This window comes from Balaenoptera acutorostrata, chromosome 2 (genome assembly GCF_949987535.1).
Source record: "Balaenoptera acutorostrata chromosome 2, mBalAcu1.1, whole genome shotgun sequence".
NCBI lineage: Eukaryota > Metazoa > Chordata > Mammalia > Artiodactyla > Balaenopteridae > Balaenoptera > Balaenoptera acutorostrata.
In genome coordinates this window covers 3,204,703-3,225,047 of record NC_080065.1, presented here as the reverse complement: position 1 = coordinate 3,225,047, position 20,345 = coordinate 3,204,703, and the positions used below count along the sequence as shown (strand labels likewise).

General features: G+C 46.4%; 2 protein-coding genes and 1 non-coding gene across 5 annotated transcripts in view; 1 reads left to right on the top strand and 2 right to left on the bottom strand.

Annotated features, from left to right (window-relative positions):
• The window catches only part of SDHA (succinate dehydrogenase complex flavoprotein subunit A), a 23,273-nt gene extending 17,768 nt beyond the window's left edge, over nucleotides 1–5,505 (bottom strand). The window contains exon 1 of one of the 2 annotated variants that reach the window (XM_057538938.1): nucleotides 5,348–5,505. In XM_057538938.1, the coding sequence (XP_057394921.1) occupies nucleotides 5,348–5,410 (63 nt within the window). In that variant the 5' untranslated portion in view covers nucleotides 5,411–5,505. The remainder of the gene's footprint in view (nucleotides 1–5,347) is intronic. The other variant, XM_057538944.1, reaches the window with a different exon arrangement.
• On the top strand, nucleotides 5,488–20,345 carry CCDC127 (coiled-coil domain containing 127). Of its 2 annotated transcripts, none has more exons than XM_007191667.2 (3): nucleotides 5,488–5,616; nucleotides 6,804–6,934; nucleotides 19,122–20,345. In XM_007191667.2, exons 2-3 carry the CDS (start codon nucleotides 6,814–6,816, stop codon nucleotides 19,775–19,777), a joined length of 777 nt encoding a protein of 258 aa, XP_007191729.2. In that variant the 5' UTR covers nucleotides 5,488–5,616; nucleotides 6,804–6,813; the 3' UTR covers nucleotides 19,778–20,345. The 2 variants fall into 2 exon arrangements, with proteins under 2 accessions (XP_007191729.2, XP_007191730.2); XM_007191668.3 differs by lacking the exon at nucleotides 5,488–5,616 and adding an exon at nucleotides 5,636–5,736.
• LOC114239077 (U6 spliceosomal RNA) lies at nucleotides 11,861–11,969 on the bottom strand. Its single transcript, XR_003624269.1, has one exon. It is a non-coding gene; the product is annotated as a U6 spliceosomal RNA (small nuclear RNA).

The window sequence follows — 20,345 nt, the reverse complement described above, 5'->3', positions numbered from 1 at the left end:
GCTCTTCCCAGACCAGGGATCGAACCCGTGTCCCCTGTATTGGCAGGCGGATTCTTACCCACTGTGCCACCAGGGAAGCCCGCTGGTACTCCCTTTCACCCAGAAGCCTTACCTGGAACCCTCCACTTTACCCTGAAGGATAAGGCAAGGGCTAAGGACCCAGGGCAGGCCCAGGAGGCGAGGAATTGGCACCCCAGCAAAGGCCCTTCTAGTGAAGTCTGTTTCCAGACAGGACACTGACTCAGGAAATGACAAAAGGCACACTTTCACATTAATTTCTTAATTTATGGTACTTAGTGGAGAATGGAGAAGACATCTGCGTTGCCTAAGTGACAGTTTTGCAAAGAATGTAGTGCTTTTCCAGGATCCATCCCAGCCCTCTTCACACTGGAGCTCCCCTCTGAGGTTCTGCGGTTCACTGGAAGAGGCGCGAGGCAGTGCACTGGGAGTGGGTGCTCCAGGGCAGGCTGCCACTGGGTGTGGTAATACCCCTTCCCTGAACACGTGAAGGTTCAGGCCCAGAGGTGCCCCTGGTCCTGCTTCGCCTCTCCCCACAGCTGCACTAGGCTCAGCCCCACCCCTTTATCTGTCACACTCCACGTGCTGTCCCCTCTGCTGGGACACCTGTCCCTGGCCAGCCTCTACAACTACAAGTCTCAGCTCAAATGTCCCATCCTATAGCCATTTACCCAAGAAAATGGTATTAATGAAATCACAGCCCAGCAGGAGAGGCAACCTTCTTCATAGGCTAGCAATGGTCAGCAATTTAGGGAATAAGTTTTTCCATTCTGCTGACTGCATTTTACTAGACCACTGATAGAACAGTCTTAGAAATATCTTGAAGAACAGTTTTGGGAAATAAGTACATTCAGCGATGACAAAAGGGATGCCTTCAAGTATTCTGCAACTGGAAGAGATGTTTCAATTCTGAGGGGAAAAGAAATTACGCTATGGGACAAACAAGTGGGGATTACAGGGAGGAGAATTACCAAATACAAAATGAACTCCAACCGAGCTGTTTGAAACTGGACAGACTTCCCTGTAAGTGAGGGACCCAGGCCGGGGCTGGATGGCCTGACCGACTACTCGCGAGGAGCGTCAGAGATGGCCCCCTCTAACTCTGCGACTGAGTGGCAGCCGACACAAGTATTGAGTTTATTTTAATAGCTCCAATTAAAAAGTAGTTTCCTGGGTTTTTAAGTAGATCTGAACTGATAAGAGTGATACTCCTGAATTCTCCATTTGCCATGTTAAGTACGTCTGTTTTTATTGACAAAACCACTCTTTCAGATATGAACTAAAAAAACAAATATTTTTCAGCTGTATTATAATTTTTAAATGGTAAAGTCATATTTTAACAAAAAACTAAGTCACTGAAAGAATTCTAATACAAGCGTTCTTGAAAATTTCATAAAGTATAATATAAATACAGCTAATAGCACCAGTAAGAACAGGACATTTTGTGATGCCAAATTAAAATTAAAATAGAAACCGTGAGATTCCCTAAGTATTTATCTCTTCTTTCTAGGATGTTCACACACACACACACCCCCCACACGCACACGGTTAGCTTAAAAAGCAGTAGCTACCGTAATGAAATCTTTAACAAATTATCATATTATCTCTCCGTGGAAAACAGTAACATTATTTTTTGTATCTAAATCCAATTTGGGGAGTGATTTTAGAATTTGGAGAGTCCAATTTTAATCCAATTTCTGTCTTTAGATAAAACTCGTATTATGTCAGTTATTAATCTAACGTTTTTTGAAGAGAAATTATCAAACATTTCCCAAGAGGGTAACGAAAAAGAATGCAGGAATCTACCTAAGGTAGAATTAAAAGAACACAGAGCTCTTAAGAGCATAAAAGTACAGGTGACTGAATGAGGAGGAAAAGGAGAGAAAATGTGAGAAGGGTAGAGATACTGATGCCCTCCATCCAGCAAAGTGGTGCTGGGGGCGGTCCTCATCTAACAAAATACACCTGTGAATCATGAACAAGAAACCAATTTGTAAGCACAAGCTACACAAGTACAAAAGTAGACAACACAGGATCTGAAGTGGTTGCATAATTATATTGGGAGAACTGAGGATGTGGGTAGCAGGATGGTTTAAGTGAACCAAATCCTCATTTACCAGCAAAAGTCAATGTCCAAACTGGACAAAAATGCACCTGCATATCAGCTAGAGAAATGGAGGTAAAGAGCAGGGGCCAATACCAAAAACAATTCCAAACTGATTCCACTGGGGAAAAGGTCTGGGGAAGGAGGCGGTCTTATTCCTTTTCACTTATAAGGACTTCTGTACTGACATTGTTTTTTCCAACTATGTGTAATTATTTTCACTAAAAATTTAAAGGTTTTTAAAACAGGGATGTTTAAAATACGATTCACATGATTACCAAGGGCAGGCTGTGAGCTGTGGGCCTGGCATGGAGGAGCGCCACACAAAGCTTTCACAGGTTACCTCACAGAACCCTCATTAACCCCACAGAGAAACCGAGTCTCTCCAGGATGCAGGAGGTCTGGACTGGGTCTGCCTGGCTGGCTCCAAATCCTGTACTGTCCCCACCATCTAGGGACCCTTGGGAAAAATCTCTGGGACTCCAAACTAAGATGAATATCCAGGTTGTACGCCAAAACTGAGCCACAACTTTTCAAGTGAACCAGGAAAAACATGACACGGAATGCAGAACTGAAAGCCAGTGGCATTATAATTGTCCCAAGAAACAAAACGTTACTACAGTGGCCTAAATAATGTAAATCTAGATACACCATTAAAACATACTCAGAATGATACATTCAAAGAGAAGAAGTTGACTTATTCTAGAACAATACCTTGTTGAAAATTGAAAAATCTCATCTGAAGTGAGAAGTTAAGCAACTATTTAAAGTTCTTGGTTTTACTTTCCCTTTCGATTTAACTATCAATACTTTGGAACAGTTTGTAAATTCTGTCAGTGCACTGGGACAACGGAAAAGGAAACAAAGGCAAAATAGGTTTGATAATTTTGTAACTTGAAAGCAGCTGTAAATATGACTTGGAAACACCACAGAACTGAACAAAATGAGATAAAGAAAAATTCTGTGGACTTTATTCAAATTATCCTCATCAAGGACGCTTTATGAACATTCCTCAGCTGGAGATCACGAATTCCTTTTTTTTTTTAACTTATTTATTGATTGATTTTTGGCTGTGTTGGGTCTTCATTTCTGTGCGAGGGCTTTGTCTAGTTGAGGCAAGCGGGGGCCACTCTTCATCGCGGTGCGCGGGCCTCTCACTATCGCGGCCTCTCTTGTTGCGGAGCACAGGCTCCAGACGCGCAGGCTCAGTAGTTGGGGCTCACGGGCCCAGTTGCTCCGCGGCATGTGGGATCTTCCCAGACCAGGGCTCGAACACGTGTGCCCTGCATTGGCAGGCAGATTCTCAACCACTGTGCCACCAGGGAAGCCCCTTTCTTTTTTTGTTCTGCTAATTTGATGCTTTTGTTCTTGCCAATCTGAAACTCCAGTACACAGCTTGTGGACAGATTAATTTCCATAGACGGAAATAATTTCCAAAGCTATCTACATCAGAATAAAAACCTTTAGAAACCCGAGACCATCTTCGGTAGACCTAACCTGTGGTTCAACTTTGCTAACTCTACCTTGCCATCATGTTCACAACCACCTGCAAATGGGACCGTGGTGAAGATTCAAGGAGACAGTGGAGCACAGTGCTGGCAGCCAACAGCGGGTTCAACCGAGATCACTTCCAATCAAGCCAATAGGAAAGGAGAGGTTTATGCTCCAACTTGTGGTGCGCCGAACTTCACTCTTACTTTCAGCTAAAAGCTCACAGCTGAATTCCTCCCAGCCCAGCTTAAAAGACAGCAATATTTTCATAAAATGGCAAAGGGCGAGTGGTAGGTGAAGGGTGTCTGCAGGATGGAAAAAGGAACTCCCGGCTCCAGTCTGGTCTGAAGACAGACGTGTCAGCTCTTCCCCAATCACCACCACATACCAAATCTGTCATCTCACCTAACGATAAGGGCCCACTCAGAAGTTTGCTCAAGCTTCGTTTACTAAAACTACCCCACTGACCATGGATTTCATTTCCTGCTTGTGGACCCCCTGCTACAACTGTGTCTTAGAGCCCAAGATTTGGGGGCTGGGGGAACCTCTGCTCAGTAAGAACCAGCAACACATGAAAGCATTTAAAATGCTTTCTGGTGTTGGTAGGTTGTCCGACTAAACTGCCTCACATTTAACTTTTTTTTTTTTTTAGAAACATCTTGCCTGAGTTAGAATTCAAGCTTCTTCTTTTTTTTTTTTTAAGTTTAATTTTTATTTATTTATTTATGGCTGTGTTGGGTCTTCGTTTCTGTGCGAAGGCTTTCTCTAGTTGTGGCAAGCGGGGGCCACTCTTCCTCGCGGTGCACGGTCCTCTCACTATCGCGGCCTCTCTTGTTGCGGAGCACAGGCTCCAGACGCGCAGGCTCAGTAATTGTGGCTCACGGGCCTAATTGCTCCGCGGCATGCGGGATCTTCCCAGACCAGGGCTCGAACCCGTGTCCCCTGAACTGGCAGGCAGATTCTCAACCACTGCGCCACCAGGGAAGCCCCTAACATTAACTTTTAATTCCTGTATTTTAAAAAGAAGAAAATTGTGGGTATAATTACAGGCAGAAATCAAGTCAACATTGTTGAAAGCCTTGGTTCCCACTGGGACCTTTACTTTGTAATTAAATTACTAACTAGGAGGCTCGAGGAGTTCATGTAAAAGAACCAAATAACTAAATCCTCTAAATTCAGTGCTTCAATAAAAACCCCCAAAATCGACTCTGAAGGCCTCATTGTCAGGAGTGCAGGGGACAAGGTCCAGCAGCCAGGCCGCGGGAAAGCACATCCCGGACCGACCCGAGTGGGGCTAGCGGGACTCCGCAGAGAACGCCCAGAAGGACACCCGCCCCGCCTCCGCCCCAGTGGCTTTGCGGTCAGTGCTTGGGGGCCACCGCAGAACCCCCAGAAGCAAGGCCGAGCCTAGTGCCAGCGCTCCGCTCGGATCCCACCAGCCCGGTTCCACCGCGATCAGGCCGCCCCGGGCCCGTCCCGCCGTGTGACCTTGGGCGGCCGCGTCCTGGAGCGCGTGCCCGGAGCTGAGCGGGCTGCCTCGGCCGTCGCCCCGGGCTCCTGACCGGGTCCCGGGAGGGGAGGGGTCCCGGGCGGCCCGCAGCGTCGTGACCTTCACCGCGCCGCAACCCGCCCAGCTGGGACAGAATGCGGCAGGCCCTCCCCAGCCCGTCCCGCCTCGGAGTCGGGGGCGCGCGACCCAGCGTCCGCCCTGCCCCACCCGCGGCGCCAACTCACCGCCCAGGTCAGCGCTAGGCGCCGGGCGCGCAGAAGCCGCGACACAACCCCGATCCCCGACATGTCTGCCCTCCACCGCCGTCCCGCCAGTCCCCCGCGCAGACCGCGCCTGCGCACGTCGCCGCGCCCGGGGCCGACGGTGGTGAGGCGGGACTCCACGCCTGCGCACATCGCAGCGCCGGGGGTCGACGGGGAAACGCGGCGCCTGCGCAGAGGGACGAGCGGACGGCGGCCCTCAGGGCATAGGGGCCGCGACCTCCCGGCCGAAGGTAGGTTGGGGTCTGGGGTCGGGGATCCTCACGGGCTCGCCTGATTTCTCCTCCGGTCCAGACGGTGTTCGATTTTTCTCGAGTTTACAGCAGTTTTGTGAGATGAACCGGTGCTCGCAGGTAACGTGGTGTTCGCCCCGCTTTCTCTCCGGGACGGAGCGGGAGTTCCTGTATCGAGCAGGTTGACTACTGGCCGCCCGGGTGGACCGACGTTTAGGGGTCCCGCGGGTCCGTGCCGGGTTCCGCTGCTTTATTAGGACTGCGCGTTTCGGGAGGCGGACCCTGTAGGTTACCGGGGGGCGGGGGCGCGGACCCTCCAGTACGTGAGGTCTGGGGGGCGCGAACTCCATAATATAGTTTACGGTGTCGGGGTGGGGGACGCAGACCTTGTAATTTATGGGATCGGGAGGGCACGAACCCTGTGGGGTGGGGCTGGGGGCGCGCGGACCCTGTCGTTTACGGCAGCGGTCCCCAACCTTTTTGGCACCAGGGAGCGGTTTCGTGGAAGATTATTTTTCCACGGGGTGGGGGGAGGGGATGGTTCAGGCAGTAATGCGAGCGAGGGGGGGTGATGCGGAGCGCAGGTGAAGCTTCGTTCACTTTCCCGCCGCTCACCTCCTGCTGTGCGGCCCGGTTCCTAACAAGCCGCGGACTGGTTTCGGTCCACGGCCCGGGGGTTGGTGCTCCCTGGTTTACCGGGTTGGGGGGAAGGAATGCTGCTCCCAGCCCTCCCCTATGAGGGTTACGAGCTTCACTACTTTAGATTTGTTTTTCATTCTGTACTTGCCACAAGCTTCTTAAGTACTGAGCCTTTTTGTGTGTATGTCATTGCTTTATTGCCAGTTAGAATTTTATATCTTTAGATGTTGAACAAGTATTTATTGAAAAGCCTGTTAAGAGTCTTTGAAGTTGAATTGAGTTTCTTTTGACTATATTTGCTTCGTTCTATTTGTATTTCAGTTATTTGAGACACATCTTCTCCCCCACGATTTGTGAGTTGCTTTTGTCTGAGGTCTTGTTTTTTTCTTTTAATCCTATAAGGCTCAGTGCTGTGCAGCGCATACCTAGATCTGAACAAAATTTTTTGAAAAAAGAAAAGGTCTCCCATGAGCTATGTAGGTGATATAATTGTGACCAATGTATTTTGTTCTTTTTGTGTGGTTAATGGTTTTATTATTTACTTCAAGGTGTATCTCCATGAATAACTTAAATGACCCCCCAAATTGGAATATCCGGCCCAGTTCCAGGGCTGATGGGGGTGATGGAAGCAGATGGAATTATGCCCTGTTGGTTCCAATGCTGGGATTGGCTGCTTTTCGTAAGTCATGGTTTTCCTAATGTGTGTTTTCTGGGCTGAAAGTGTGGCGCTCTAAGATCTTGGGCTTTGGAACCTGACAGATGTTGACTGTGAAAAAAAATGTACAATGTGAGAGCTATGAAGACTGTAGCCCAGGATACAGTCTCTCACTCAGATAGCTGTTAGGAACCGCTCTGAAGAGGCAGGGGAGGAGCCAGGAAATACCTATGGTCCAGCATGCGTCTTGGTAAAAGAGTAATACTTGTCACAGAAACCCAGGTGTGTCAAATTAGTGACTTTAGTGCTTACCTACGTATGGGAAGATGCAGGAATTTGGGGTCACTGAAATTCTTTCTTAGTCATGTATCTTAACGCTGTAGGGTCCCATGTATCCAAAACAGAGTGCATTCACCCTGAATCCCTTTCTGGGTGAACTTGTAGGTCAGTGACTGTGGCTAATGACTTAATCATAAATGGTGGGCAACAGTCTTTGTTTACAGAGATGCACGTGTACACCCTAGTTTTTTCGCATATGGTGCATTCTGCACAAATTATTTACCCTCTGAGCCTGTTTCTCTGACCATCATAACTGAACTGCCTCAATGCAAGTGAGGGTTAAATAAAACAAGATATTTAGAGGCATTTTGTGTGGAGTGAGTGAGTTCAGTAACTGTTAGCTCCCTTCGAGGCTGTACTGCTCTGAGGGGGGCTCCTTGCTTCAGTTGCCCTCATAAGCACTGATGAGGAAGAATAAAACAGGCATAAAAGACAACTGGTTTTGTATGTGTAATGTTTAGGAAATCAGTCTTTGGGAGACTTCATCCATGAAACCTCTGCTCAGGCTGGCCAGAAATTCTCTCTACTTTGAATCGACTTTGTACCACTTCGGGAAAATTACCAGTTACCAGTCAATTGTAATTATTCCAGCTCTTAGCTTATATTCCTACTACATGATGAATTTCCTGATGTTTAGGAGTTGGTTTTATGTTTTGTCACTGTCACAGAGGAAGAAACTTTCCTCTCCCCTTTTAAGTTCTTCTGGCTGGTCTAAGAATTAAATTGATGTGAGACAGATTAACAGGAGAAAATCAAACAAAAGTTTTTAATATGTATCCATAGGAGAGACTCAGGAAAATTGAGTAACTTACCAGAATGGCATAAGGCCTCACCTTAAATACCATCCCAAGCTTAAGACAAAAGAGGATGTGGAGGTTGGGAAGAGTTAGTTACCAGAGGAGACTAGGAAAAGCGCAATAATCAAGGGTAAGGTTGTTATGTGGATTTAAGCTCTAGCCTTTTCCTATGATAAGAGTTTCCAGAAATTTGGTCAACCACTTCCTGGTACAGCCAGGCAATCACCCTTACAAATGCAGAGCTCCCTTATAAATGTAAGTGTTTCTTACAAAAGGGTAACTCCTACTTGGTTTTCAAAGTTTCTCCCATGTCTGCTGTTTCTTAGAAAATAACCAGTTGAAAATAATCCCTATGCCAAAGAGACGTGTCATTTTTTTTTTTTTTGATGGGTAGGAAGTGGATTTATTTAGAGAGAAACACCCTCCACAGACAGAGTGTGGGCCATCTCAGAAGGCGAGATGCCCCGAAATATGGAGTGGTTAGTTTTTATGGGCTGGGTAATTTCATAGGCTAATGAGGGGGAGGGTTATTCCAATTATTTTGGGGAAGGGGTGGGGATTTCCAGGAACTGGGCCAGAGCCTACTTTTTGACCTTTTATGGTTGGCCTCAGAACTGTCCTAGCACTGGTGAGTGTGTCATTTAGCATGCTAATGTATTACAATGAGCGTATAATGAGGCTCAAGGTCTACTGGAAGTCAACTTGTCTGCTCTCTTGGACCTAGTTGGTTCTAACCAGTTTTTGTCATGTCCTATGGCTGTGTCATTCTTTTAAAGGTTGTGCCCTGCCCCCTTCTCTCCTGTTTCATTCCCCCGATTTTACTCCAATATTTTTATGGGAAGCAGAGGGGCGATGGTCCGTCTTCTGAAGTTGCTTCGAGGCTGAGTAGGGGCATCAACCCGCCTGTCAGCGAGTAAAAATCTCTAGGATGCCTGATCTAGGGGCCCCAGGGGCAGGACAGCTCCTTGTTTTAAGTCCGTATGGGCTGGAATCCTTGCATAGCCATTGTCTTGATGTGGAAGTGTTGTAACTGTTTCCTTAGCCTTCCCATGAATCTTCTTGATGATGAAACACTTTTTTTTTTTAAATTTATTTATTTATATTTACTTTTGACTGTGTTGGGTCTTCGTTTCTGTGCGAGGGCTTTCTCCAGTTGCGGCGAGTGGGGGCCACTCCTCATCGCGGTGCGCGGGCCTCTCACTATCGCGGCCTCTCTTGTTGCGGAGCACAGGCTCCAGACGCGCAGGCTCAGTAGTTGTGGCTCACGGGCCCAGTTGCCCCGCGGCATGTGGGATCTTCCCAGACCAGGGCTCGAACACGTGTGCCCTGCATTGGCAGGCAGATTCTTAACCACTGAGCCACCAGGGAAGCCCTGAAACACTTTTTTGTAAGAGCATCAGAGTACAAAAATAACTATCTATAAATGACAAAAGACTTAAAAGGTGTGGTTAACCATCTGATTACATTTAATTTTACATGCGTAATAATCCTAGTTAAATATTTTTCTTTCAGATACCTCAGGGGCCCTCTAAAGTATCCCAAAGTTAGCTGGAAATCCAAAGAACTTTAATTAAAATTTGGTATTGGGAAGTTTGTCAAAAAGTTTTAAAAGACTTGGTCAAATAAGATCATAGGTCACTGAGACAATACTTATTTCTTAACCAAAGTTAAAACAGATCTTGAAAGCAAATACAGATCCCTTAAAGGCGAAGTAACTCATGTTATTAAAAGCAGTAATTCAAGAAAACTTTGGAGGGAGAAACCAAATCCAGTCTTGCCCCAGCCTGCTCCCAACAAAATCTGTTTACCCAACTAAGTTTAATCCAATCTTAGAAAATCTTGATCATGTACAACTGTTTTTATTTATTATTTATTTATTTATTTTGGCTGCTGGGTCCTTATTGTGGCACGCGGGCTCTAGAGCGTGGGCTCAGTAGTTGAGGCGTGCAGGCTTAGTTGCAGCATGTGGGCTTAGTTGCAGTATGTGGGATCCTAGTTCCCCGACCAGGGATCGAACCAAGGCCCCCTGCATTGGGAGCTTGGAGTCCTAACCACTGGAACACTCCCAAGATCATGTACAACTCTTTTTTCCAGTATTTTTTTTCTCACTCTTTACACCTTCTTTTACTGAAAACATACATCTTACTTTCCTTAAAAGTTGTTTTTTTTTTTCACTTCAAGTTACTTTTCTTGCTGACGGATTTGCAACATATAATAAGGTCTTATTTGACCTCTAGTAAACCTAGGTACAGCAGAAGTACTATACTTAACATTGATGACTCTAAAGACATATCTGTGTTAATCAAATCAACAAGTTTAAGCCTCCTTCAATACCAGATATTAATTTAATGTTAAATATTTCCTGGATCATGTGAACCTGAAATTCATTCTGGCCAGTTTTATATTCCTGAGTATTTATATAAGCACTTAATTTTTTTAAGTCAATTAAGTAGAGCTTCTTTACAAATTAATTTTGGTAATACTATACATCTACAACACACATAGATACATACAAACACACAAACAAACAGAGACCTTATAGTTCTGATTTGAAAATTTCAGCCCTGAGTCAGGTACAACAGGGTAAAACCCATCAGTTACAAGGGGTTGGATTCAAATTGGGCTTCTGGCAGATGGAGCAAATCACGGTCACCTGTCTAGATGGCTAAATCCTTTTTTCTAATGTTTACAGAAAAGACACTTAGGATTTCTTTTCGTCCTTGACAAGTCAAGTTCCAAATTACCTACCCCGTTTTTGAAATTTGCATTTTATTTTATTTTTATTTTTTTAACCCAAATTCTTTTTTTTTTTTAATTTATTTATTTTATTTATTTATTTATGGCTGCATTGGGTCTTCGTTGCTGCGTGCAGGCTTTCTCTAGCTGCGGCGAGTGGGGGCTACTCTTTGTTGTGGTGCGCAGGCTTCTCATTGAAGTGGCTTCTCTTGTTGCAGAGCACAGGCTCTAGGCACGCGGGCTTCAGTAATTGTGGCATGCCGGCTCAGTAATTGCGGCTCGCGGGCTCTAGAGCGCAGGCTCAGTAGTTGTGGTGCACGGGCTTAGTTGCTCCGAGGCATGTGGGATCTTCCCGGACCAGGGCTTGAACCGTGTCCTCTGCATTGGCAGGCGGATTCTTAACCACTGCGCCACCAGGGATCTCGAAATTTGCATTTTAAAAGGATGCTGGAGATAAGGGTTCCTGGAGAAGATCAGGTAGACATTTGCATCTTAAAGGCATAGGCAAGTGCCTCCTAGGATGACTTTGTTCTCTTAAGGCCAGAAGAAACAAGTTTTTTTCCCCCTAAGAATTGAGTACCCACCTCAATGATATCAAATGACTGACACAGCCATTCACCTATGTGGCAAGGTTTTACCTTCCCTCATTTAGCTTAGGGGAGAAGAAGGCCTCCCCCCCAGATTCCTATCAGGCTCCAAATGTCAGCTGTGGTTAGTCAGACCAGTGGCCTCCCATTTTGGTCACTGCTATTTACAGGGATGTTCCCATCCAGGTCTTAAGGTAATAGTCACCCATTGGATATTTTCGGCCAAGCTTAGACCCTTGATACTCCACACTCCTGTAAGGCTTCCGTCGCGGCCCCAGGTTTCACCTGTTACTCTCCGCTTTCGCTTAGAATCACTTGGTGAGGAGGGTGGTTCCCTTGCCCCTCGAGAAACTTCGTAAGGCCCAAGGGACCTATTTAAGGGTGGCCTGTTGTGCTTCCCTACATCATGTCCCATGGTTCTGGGTTGGCACTTACGAATATGAGAAACGGAAAAAAAGCTGCCCTCTGTTGCGGGGATGCTTTTATTTTAAAATTATATGGAACTCTTCACGAATTTGTGTCATCCTCCAGCAGGGGCTGTGCCAGTCTTCTCTGTGTTTTTCCAATTTTTTTTTTGTTGTTTAGTATATGTGCTGCCAAAGTGAGCAGGCAGTGATACTTTTTATGGAGTGGCTTTATGTGCCTGGGTTTCTTAGGTTAGCAGGTTTGAGTAGAGAAAGTGGAGGCTGACGAGAGTAGTATTTATCAACTTCATTTGTCTGCCTTTACTTTTAGCCTATGCTAGGGGGCTACTTAACACCCATATGTTCGATATAATTTCTTAATCTTGTAATAACACATTTTTGGAGAATCCTTACAAGAATGCAAAGTTAAAAGTTTTCTCTGATCGCATTACCTAAGCAAGATAACCAAAAAGAAGAAAATACAATATTCCTCAACCCTTCTCAGGGACAAAAAGCATCATTTCAAAAGTATAAGAAAGCAGGAACTTCAAAAATAAAAATTACTATGAAAAGCTATAGAAGCCAGAGATGAGTCTGAAAAAACAAAGGGAAAATGAAAGTCACCTCAGGGCCTCTCCCAGCCTCAAAACTAATTAATTACTACGTCAGTGTAATTTTTTTTAAAATTTTATTTTATTTTTTATACAGCAGGTTCTTATTAGCTATCTATTTTATACATATTAGTGTATACATGTCCATCCCAATCTCCCAGTTCATTTCCCCCCCCCCCGCTGTCCCCCCTTGGTCCATACATTTGTTCCCTAACATCTTTGTCTCTATTTCTGCCCTGCAAATCAGTTCATCTGTACCATTTTTCTAGATTCCACATATATGTGTTAATATATGATATTTGTTTTTCTGACTTACTTTACTCTGTATGACAGTCTCTAGGTCCATCCACGTCTCTACAGATGACCCAGTTTCTTTCCTTTTTATGGCGAGTAATATTCCATTGTATATATGTACCACATCTTCTTTATCCATTCGTCTGTCGATGGGCATTTAGGTTGTTTCCGTGACCTGGCTATTGTAAATAGTGCTGCAATGAACACTGGGGTGCATGTGTTTTGTGAACTATGGTTTTCTCTGGGTATATGCCCAGTAGTGGGATTGCTGGGTCATATGGTAATTCTATTTTTAGTTTTTTAAGGAACCTCCATACTGTTCTCCATAGTGGCTGTATCAATTTACATTCCCACCAACAGTGCAAGAGGGTTCCCTCTTCTCCACACCCTCTCCAGCATTTGTTGTTTGTACATTTTCTGATGATGGCCATTCTGACTGGTGTGAGGTGATACCTCACTGTAGTTTGGATTTGCATTTCTCTAGTAATTAGTGACGTTGAGCAGCTTTTTGTGTGCCTCTTGGCCATCAGTATGTCTTCTTTGGAGAAATGTCTATTTAGGTCTTATGCCCATTTTTTGATTGGGTTTTTTTTTTTAAATGTTGAGCTGTCTGAGCTGTTTATATATTTTGGAGATTAGTCCTTTGTCCGTTGACTCATTTGCAAGTATTTTCTCCCATTCTGAGGGTTGTCTTTCCATCTTGTTTATAGTTTCCTTTGCTGTGCAAAAGCTTTTAAGTTTCATTAGGTCTCATTTGTTTATTTTTGTTTTTATTTCCATTACTCTAGGAGGTGGGCCAAAAAAGATCTTGCTGTGATTTATGTCAAAGAGTGTTCTTCCTATGTTTTCCTCTAAGAGTTTTATAGTGTCTGGTCTTACATTTAGGTCTTTAGTTTATTTTGAGTTTATTTTTGTGTATGGTGTTAGGGAGTGTTCTAATTTCATTCTTTTACATGTAGCTGTCCAGTTTTCCCAGCACCACTTATTGAAGAGATTGTCTTTTCTCCACTGTATATCCTTGCCTCCTTTGTCATTGATTAGTTGACCATAGGTGCGTGGGTTTATCTTTGGGCTTTCTATCCTGTTCCATTGGTCTGTATTTCTGTTTTTGTGCCAGTACCATATTGTCTTGATTACTGTAGCTTTGTAGTATAGCCTGAAGTCAGAGAGTCTGATTCTTCCAGCTCCGTTTTTTCCCCTCAAGATTGCTTTGGCTTAGTCAGTGTAATTTTAAGCCTTCCACTTCACTCACCAAGTTCATTGCCCTAGCCATAGGCAGCAGGCAGCCTTTCCAAGCATTCAGTAGGGTTTTTCAAGATGGCAGGCTAGTGAGTTTCTAAATAGCAGCCCTTAGGGCTGCAATTGGGTCTTTCACTAAGACGCAGACACTGCAGATCATTGAATCATAAAAACTACCTACTCTTGTCAGCCTTCTTGGGAGTTGATGTTCAGTTTTCGAAGAAAGTAAAAGAGTGGCTGTACCATTTTACGTTCTTGCCAGCAGTGCATGAGGGATCCAGGTTCTTGGCGTCCTCACCAGTATTTGGTGTGATCACTATTGTTTTTATTTTGCTTGTTCTTGCAGGTGTATAGTGATACCCCATTTTGGTTTTTTTTTTTTTTTTTTTAAGTAGTTTTTTTTTTTTTTATAGCTACTTTATTTATTTTATTTATTTATTTATTTTTGGCTGTGTTGGGTCTTCGGTTCGTGCGAGGGCTTTCTCCAGTTGCGGCAAGCGGGGGCCACTCTTCATCGCGGTGCGGGGACCGCTCTTCATCGCGGTGCACGGGCCTTTCACTATCGCGGCCCCTCCCGTTGCGGGGCACAGGCTCCAGATGCGCAGGCTCAGTAGTTGTGGCTCACGGGCCCAGCTGCTCCGTGGCATGTGGGATCTTCCCAGACCAGGGCTCGAACCCGTGTCCCCTGCATTAGCAGGCAGATTCTCAACCACTGCGTCACCAGGGAAGCCCCCCATTTTGGTTTTAATTTGCATTTCCGTAAGGGCTAATGATGTTGGGCATCTTTTCACATACTTATCTGCCATCGGTGTATCCGCTTCCTTGAATCCTGTCTTTCAGATTCAATCCATTTTCTAATTGGATTGTTTTTTTAATGTTGAGTTTTGAGAGGTTTTTGTTTTGTTTTGTTTGTTTTTTGTTTTGTTTTGGGTTTTGTTTTGTTTTTTGTCACCACGCAGCTTGTGGGATCTTAGTTCCTTGACCAGGGATTGAACCCTTGCCCTGGCAGTGAAAAACGCAGAGTCCTAACCACTGGACCACCAGGGAATTCCCGAGTTTTGAGAGTTTTTACTGTGTTCTAGATTCTAGTACTTTGTTGGCTGTCTTGTTTGCAAATATCTTCTCCCAGTCTGTAGACTCTTACTGGAGTCTTTCATGGAGCAAAAGTTTTAATTTTGATGAAGTCCGTCTTATCAGTTTTTCCTTTTATGGGTCATGCTTTCATACCATGTCTGAAAACTCTTTGCCTGGCCCTTGATCCTAAAGATTCTCTCCTGTGTTTTTTCCTACAGTTTTAATTCTACATTTTACATGACAGTCCATGATCCATTTTGAGTTAATTTTTCTATGAGGTATGAGACAGGTTTTATCTCTTCCTTTCCAGTCTGTTGGCCTGTATTTCCTTTTCTTGCTTTCTCGCACTGGCCAGAAATTCTAGGACTTTGTTGGATAGTTCCTGATCTTGGAGGAAAAGCATTCAGTCTTTTCACCACTAAGTAAATGTTAGCTGTGGGTTTCATAGAGTATCAAGACAAGGAAGTTCCCCTCTGTTCCTATTTTTCTGAGTTGCTATCATGAATGGGTGTTGTGTTTCTGTATCAGTCAATATGATCATGTAGTTTTTCTTCTTCAGGCTGCTAATTTGTTGGATTATAGCGATGGGTTTTTGAATGTTGAACCAGTCTTACATTTTTGAAATAATCCCCACTTGGTCATGCCGTGTAATTCTTTTTATATATTGCAGAATTGTATTTGCTAGTATTTTGTTCAGATCTTCATGTCTGTGTTCGCAAGAGCTGTATTGAGTATCTTGGTGGGGGGCTCCTCTCTTCTCCACACCTGTTTCAGCATTATGCTTTTTTATTTCAGTTCCTGCCTTTTTCAGTTTCAAAAGTTCCGTTTGCTTTTTTAAATATTTTCTATTTGTCTGCTGAGACTTTCTGTATCTTTGCTTAGACTTTATATTACAGTGGCTGCCTTAAACTGTCAGATGACACTAACATCTCTGTCATCTTGGTATTGGCGTCAACTGATTACCTTTTAAGTCAACTTGTGATCTTCCTGATTCTTGTTATGAGGAGCTATTCTCAACTGAAACCTGGGCATTTGGGGTATTATGAGACTGGTTTTTATTCGTATCTTCTTTTTTTTTTTTTTTTTAATTTTCTTTTTTTTTTTTAAATTTATTATTTATTTATTTATGTCTGTGTTGGTCTTCATTTCTGTGCGAGGGCTTTCTCTAGTTGTGGCAAGCGGGGGCCACTCTTCATTGCGGTGCGCGGGCCTCTCACTATCGCGGCCCCTCCCGTTGCGGAGCACAGGCTCCAGATGCGCAGGCTCAGCAATTGTGGCTCACGGGCCCAGTTGCTCTGCGGTATGTGGGATCTTCCCAGACCAGGGCTCGAACCCGTGTCCCCTGCATTGGCAGGCAGATTCTCAACCACTGCGCCACCAGGGAAGCCCCTCTTCGTATCTTCTTAGGCTGGCTTCTTGGACAGGGGGAGGTAGCACTGCCTCCTTACTCCCAGGTGGGGGTGGACGTCCAGGCTCCCCACTCGCCCTCCAGCCCGTGGACACCAAGGAAGGGTCCCCTTGTTACTGCTGGGCAAGAGCGGGAGGTCCAGCTCCCCTGCGACTCCCCTGATGCTCCCACACAGGAGAATCCCCACGTGGCTTCCTCTGCCACCATCACCGCCCCTCAGGCTTTGCCCACGTGGATGGAGGTGGGGTCACAGTGTCTTCTGTGCTATGTAGCAGGGGCAGAATGGTTATTGTTTAAAAGTTTTCTGTCTTGCTAAGCCCCTTTGCTGGTTGTTTGGCCAGAGAGAGCAGACTCTTGTGGGGGCTTTTAAAGGAAATCTGCATCATTGGCATTTCAGCTTTAAGTCTGGGATCTACAAGGCAAAATGAAGCCCCAGGGGACTCACCAGCTTGGTGTTCCTTGGGTGCCAAGGTCCCTCAACAGTCTGCCTGCCGCTCTCCGCCTTTCAGGGTCGTCTTGTGTTAGTTTTACATACGACGTCCAGGTTTTTTGTTGTTCTTAGCAGGGAGAATAGGAGAGAGTACTTCTATTCCATTTTCCCAGAAGCGGGGGCCCCAGCGCGTTTACAAGCCTTCTGAGACTGAGGCTCGAAAAAGTTGTGTCTGTGCGGAGTCATGAGCGGGACTCCCCGAACGGACCAGAGCTGGGCGTCCAGACTTCCAGTCCCCTAGCCTGCGCTCTGCTCTCCATACCTCCCTGGCCACCTCCTCACCCAGCCTGTCTCCACGTCGCTGTGCCACCTCTTCCAGGAGGCCTTCCTGATGAGAGGTGTTCTGTGGTCTGATGGCCGGTGTGTGCCTGGGTGTGCGCCTGGGTGTGCATCAGCCTCCCTGGCTCCGTGTGAGCAGCATTGCACTTTGGGTTAGTAGAGCAGGACCGGCGCTCTGCTTCTGGCCTCCCTCTGCCCCCTCCGCCCATGCCGCCCCCCCCCCCATCTTCCTCGTCACAGCCAGGGTGCTGTCAGATCAGACCAGTCCGCTTCCTGAGCGGAGTCTGACTTTTCCAGAGTCTGCTCCAGCGTCTCCTTGGCATAAGCCCTGTGCCCCTGGGCAGCAGCTCCTGGAAGCTCTCCTGTACCTGTTCATTCTACCTAGAGGGACCTTTCCTGCCAACTCCTACTGGCCTTCCAGACTTTGTCCACATTCACCCAAAACTGAATTAGTCCTTCTTTCCTCTCTTCTCCACACATACCTTTTGCCTGCCTCCAGGCATATGACCCCTTCTTTCCTGGTCAGCCCCCCTGCCTGGGCACTCTGGCACAAGGAGCAGACAAAGATGACACGTGCTTCTGAGTGGGAGCTGTCAGCTGGAATAGGACCAGGGGCTGCTTTCGTTGGGGGAGGACGAGGTTGGTCTCGTGATTGTAGAACTGGGACAGCAGCGCTGCGAGTGAAGAAGGCGCTCACGTGCATGGAAACGCTGTCCTCACAAGGGTGACGGCTGACGTTGTGGACTAGGTGGGATTCCCTGGGACCTGGGGAAAGGCCACACAGCAGGGACAGCACCTTGCGTGTTGACGGGGAGGGACCAGCAAGAGCAGGAAGGGGACCAGAAGGGGGACGGACACCGCAGGGAGTTAAAGAAAGTGGGAGAGAAGCGTGTGAGCCGCCTTGGCTGTGTTTGGAGAGCTGGGCATAAATGATGCTTTAAACTGCTGCTCTTGGTAGCTTTGAAGACTTGTTGGGCAGTCCTTCTGTTTTCCAGAGGACTTGGATCTGTGCTGCGTTTTGCATGTACAGGCTGGACAGGTTACCACTGTGAGAAACTAGGACTCAGCATAGCTGCCCCAACATCTATTAAACTATTGACAGGAGCGCCAGTTCAGAACGCGGTGGAGACCCTGTACCAGTGAAAGCATCACACTGACTTTCATCTTGTTATCGGAACACACCAGACTCTTACCGGTGGGATGGGGAAGGATGGGTGACAGCACCCAGACCCGGGCACCTGCTGGCCACAGGCTTTGTGGCCATCAGACTCCCTTTCTCTGTCCTCGGGCTTCTCCGTGCAGCAGAGGCCAGAGGCCTGGTGGCTTCTCACTTTGTGGGGCAGAGCGGGGCACTACCCACCCCAGCTGCCTGCTCCCTTCCGTCCCACGTTTGTTAGAGTGCGGTGGAGCCTCGCCTTAGGGCTGAACTTCTGACTCCTGGTTTACATGACCCCCGTCAGAACATAAGCAAACGCGGTGGGCTTCAGCTGTTTACCAGTGGTGACCAGGCGAAGCTGAGCACATGTTGAACTTTGCTCAGTTCTTAGTAGCCTAGCCGACACTGTGTGACGCACACTCTCCCGTATTCATTTCTAGCCCTTGCCAGTAGTATGCCGGGGCACCGCAGCCAGAGGAGGCGCGGGGTGGTAGGCCTGGGAACAAAGGAAGGCAGCCGTGGGTTTTCTCAGCCATCAGACATTAGGAGGAGGCTGAAGGGGGTCTCTGCAGCCTTGTTGTGCTTGTCTTTGGGGAGCCCTTATCTGATTTTAAGATAAGAACTTTGCAGTTGTATAGCTTCATTCAAAATGTTATCTTTTTTGTACCTCTTGGGACTTAAGATTTTATTGAAGTGCTGTCCTTAGCTGCTTTATGTTTTCTGTAAATAAAGATTATAGAACTTGAGCTTCGACTTTTCATCATGTGTGTTTTCCTCCTCCACTTTCTTTGTGTCAGGTTGGATTTGGTCTAGGGAGTCCCGAAAAGAAATAGAAAAAGAGCGGGAAGCATACCATCAGAGAACAGCTGCCTTCCAGCGGGGCCTCGAAGCCAAGTACCATGCCACGATCTCAGAAGGCCGGCGGGCCGTGGCACAGCTGTCCCTGGAACTTGAAAAGGAACAAAACAGAACGACTAGCTACCGAGAAGCCCTCATCTCTCAGGGGCGCAAGATGGTAGAAGAGAAGAAGCTTCTGGAACAGGAGCGGGCTCGGGTCCTGCAGGAGAAGAGGCAGCCCTTGCGGAGTGCGTACCTGAGCTGCCTGGGCAAGGAGGAGGACTGGCAGCGGAGAGCCAGGCTTCTGCTGAGGGAGTTCGAGGACGCTCTCACAGAAAGACAGAGCATCTACTGCAGTCTGGTTCTCCCTCGCCACAAGCGGCTGGAGATCGAGAAGAGCTTGCTGGTCCGAGCGTCCACCGACCCAGTTGCTGCTGACCTAGAGATGGCAGCTGGCCTGACTGACATATTCAAGCACGACACGTACTGTGGTGACGTCTGGAACACCAACAAGCGCCACAATGGGAGGCTTATGTGGCTGTATCTCAGATATTGGGAACTAATGGTCGAACTGAAGAAGTTTAAGAGCGTAGAGAGAGCCATACTGGAAAAGTAAGACAGGAGTGAACGGCTCAGCGTCAGAGCGGTGCGTGTTCTGGGTTACGCGATGTTTTCCTTCTGCCAGCGCTCCCTGTGTTGTGGCCACGCATGCACACAGCCGCCTCTCAGCAGTGGCCTTCCACTGCTTCCACCGCCACCCTCCGAGCTCTCCGTCCCCCTCAGCGGCTAAGGACGCAGTTTCTCAGGAGCGTTTTTTAAGCTGTCGATATTTCATTAAGCGGAACGGTATAACCTCATAGCTTTAGGGAAAAACTGTTTCTAAGAATGTGAGATATAATATTCATCCTTACTATAAGTCATTTTATTGTCTGTTTTTATCACTCCCTAAATTCTTTTTTCTCCTCAAATTATTTTTCTCTCTCCTAAAATTACAGTTAGAAGTTGTCAGGTAGTGGATAGGACTGCCTAATAGATGAGAAAGGAAGGTAGTGATACCGTCAAGGTTTTGTGGTGTTTTGAAGCTCTTTCCCACCAAAGGGGAAAAAGTGTTTATTTCCAGTTGATACCCTTGTGTGTGTTTATAAGCAATGACATGTAATTAAAACACTTCAATTTAAAAGCAA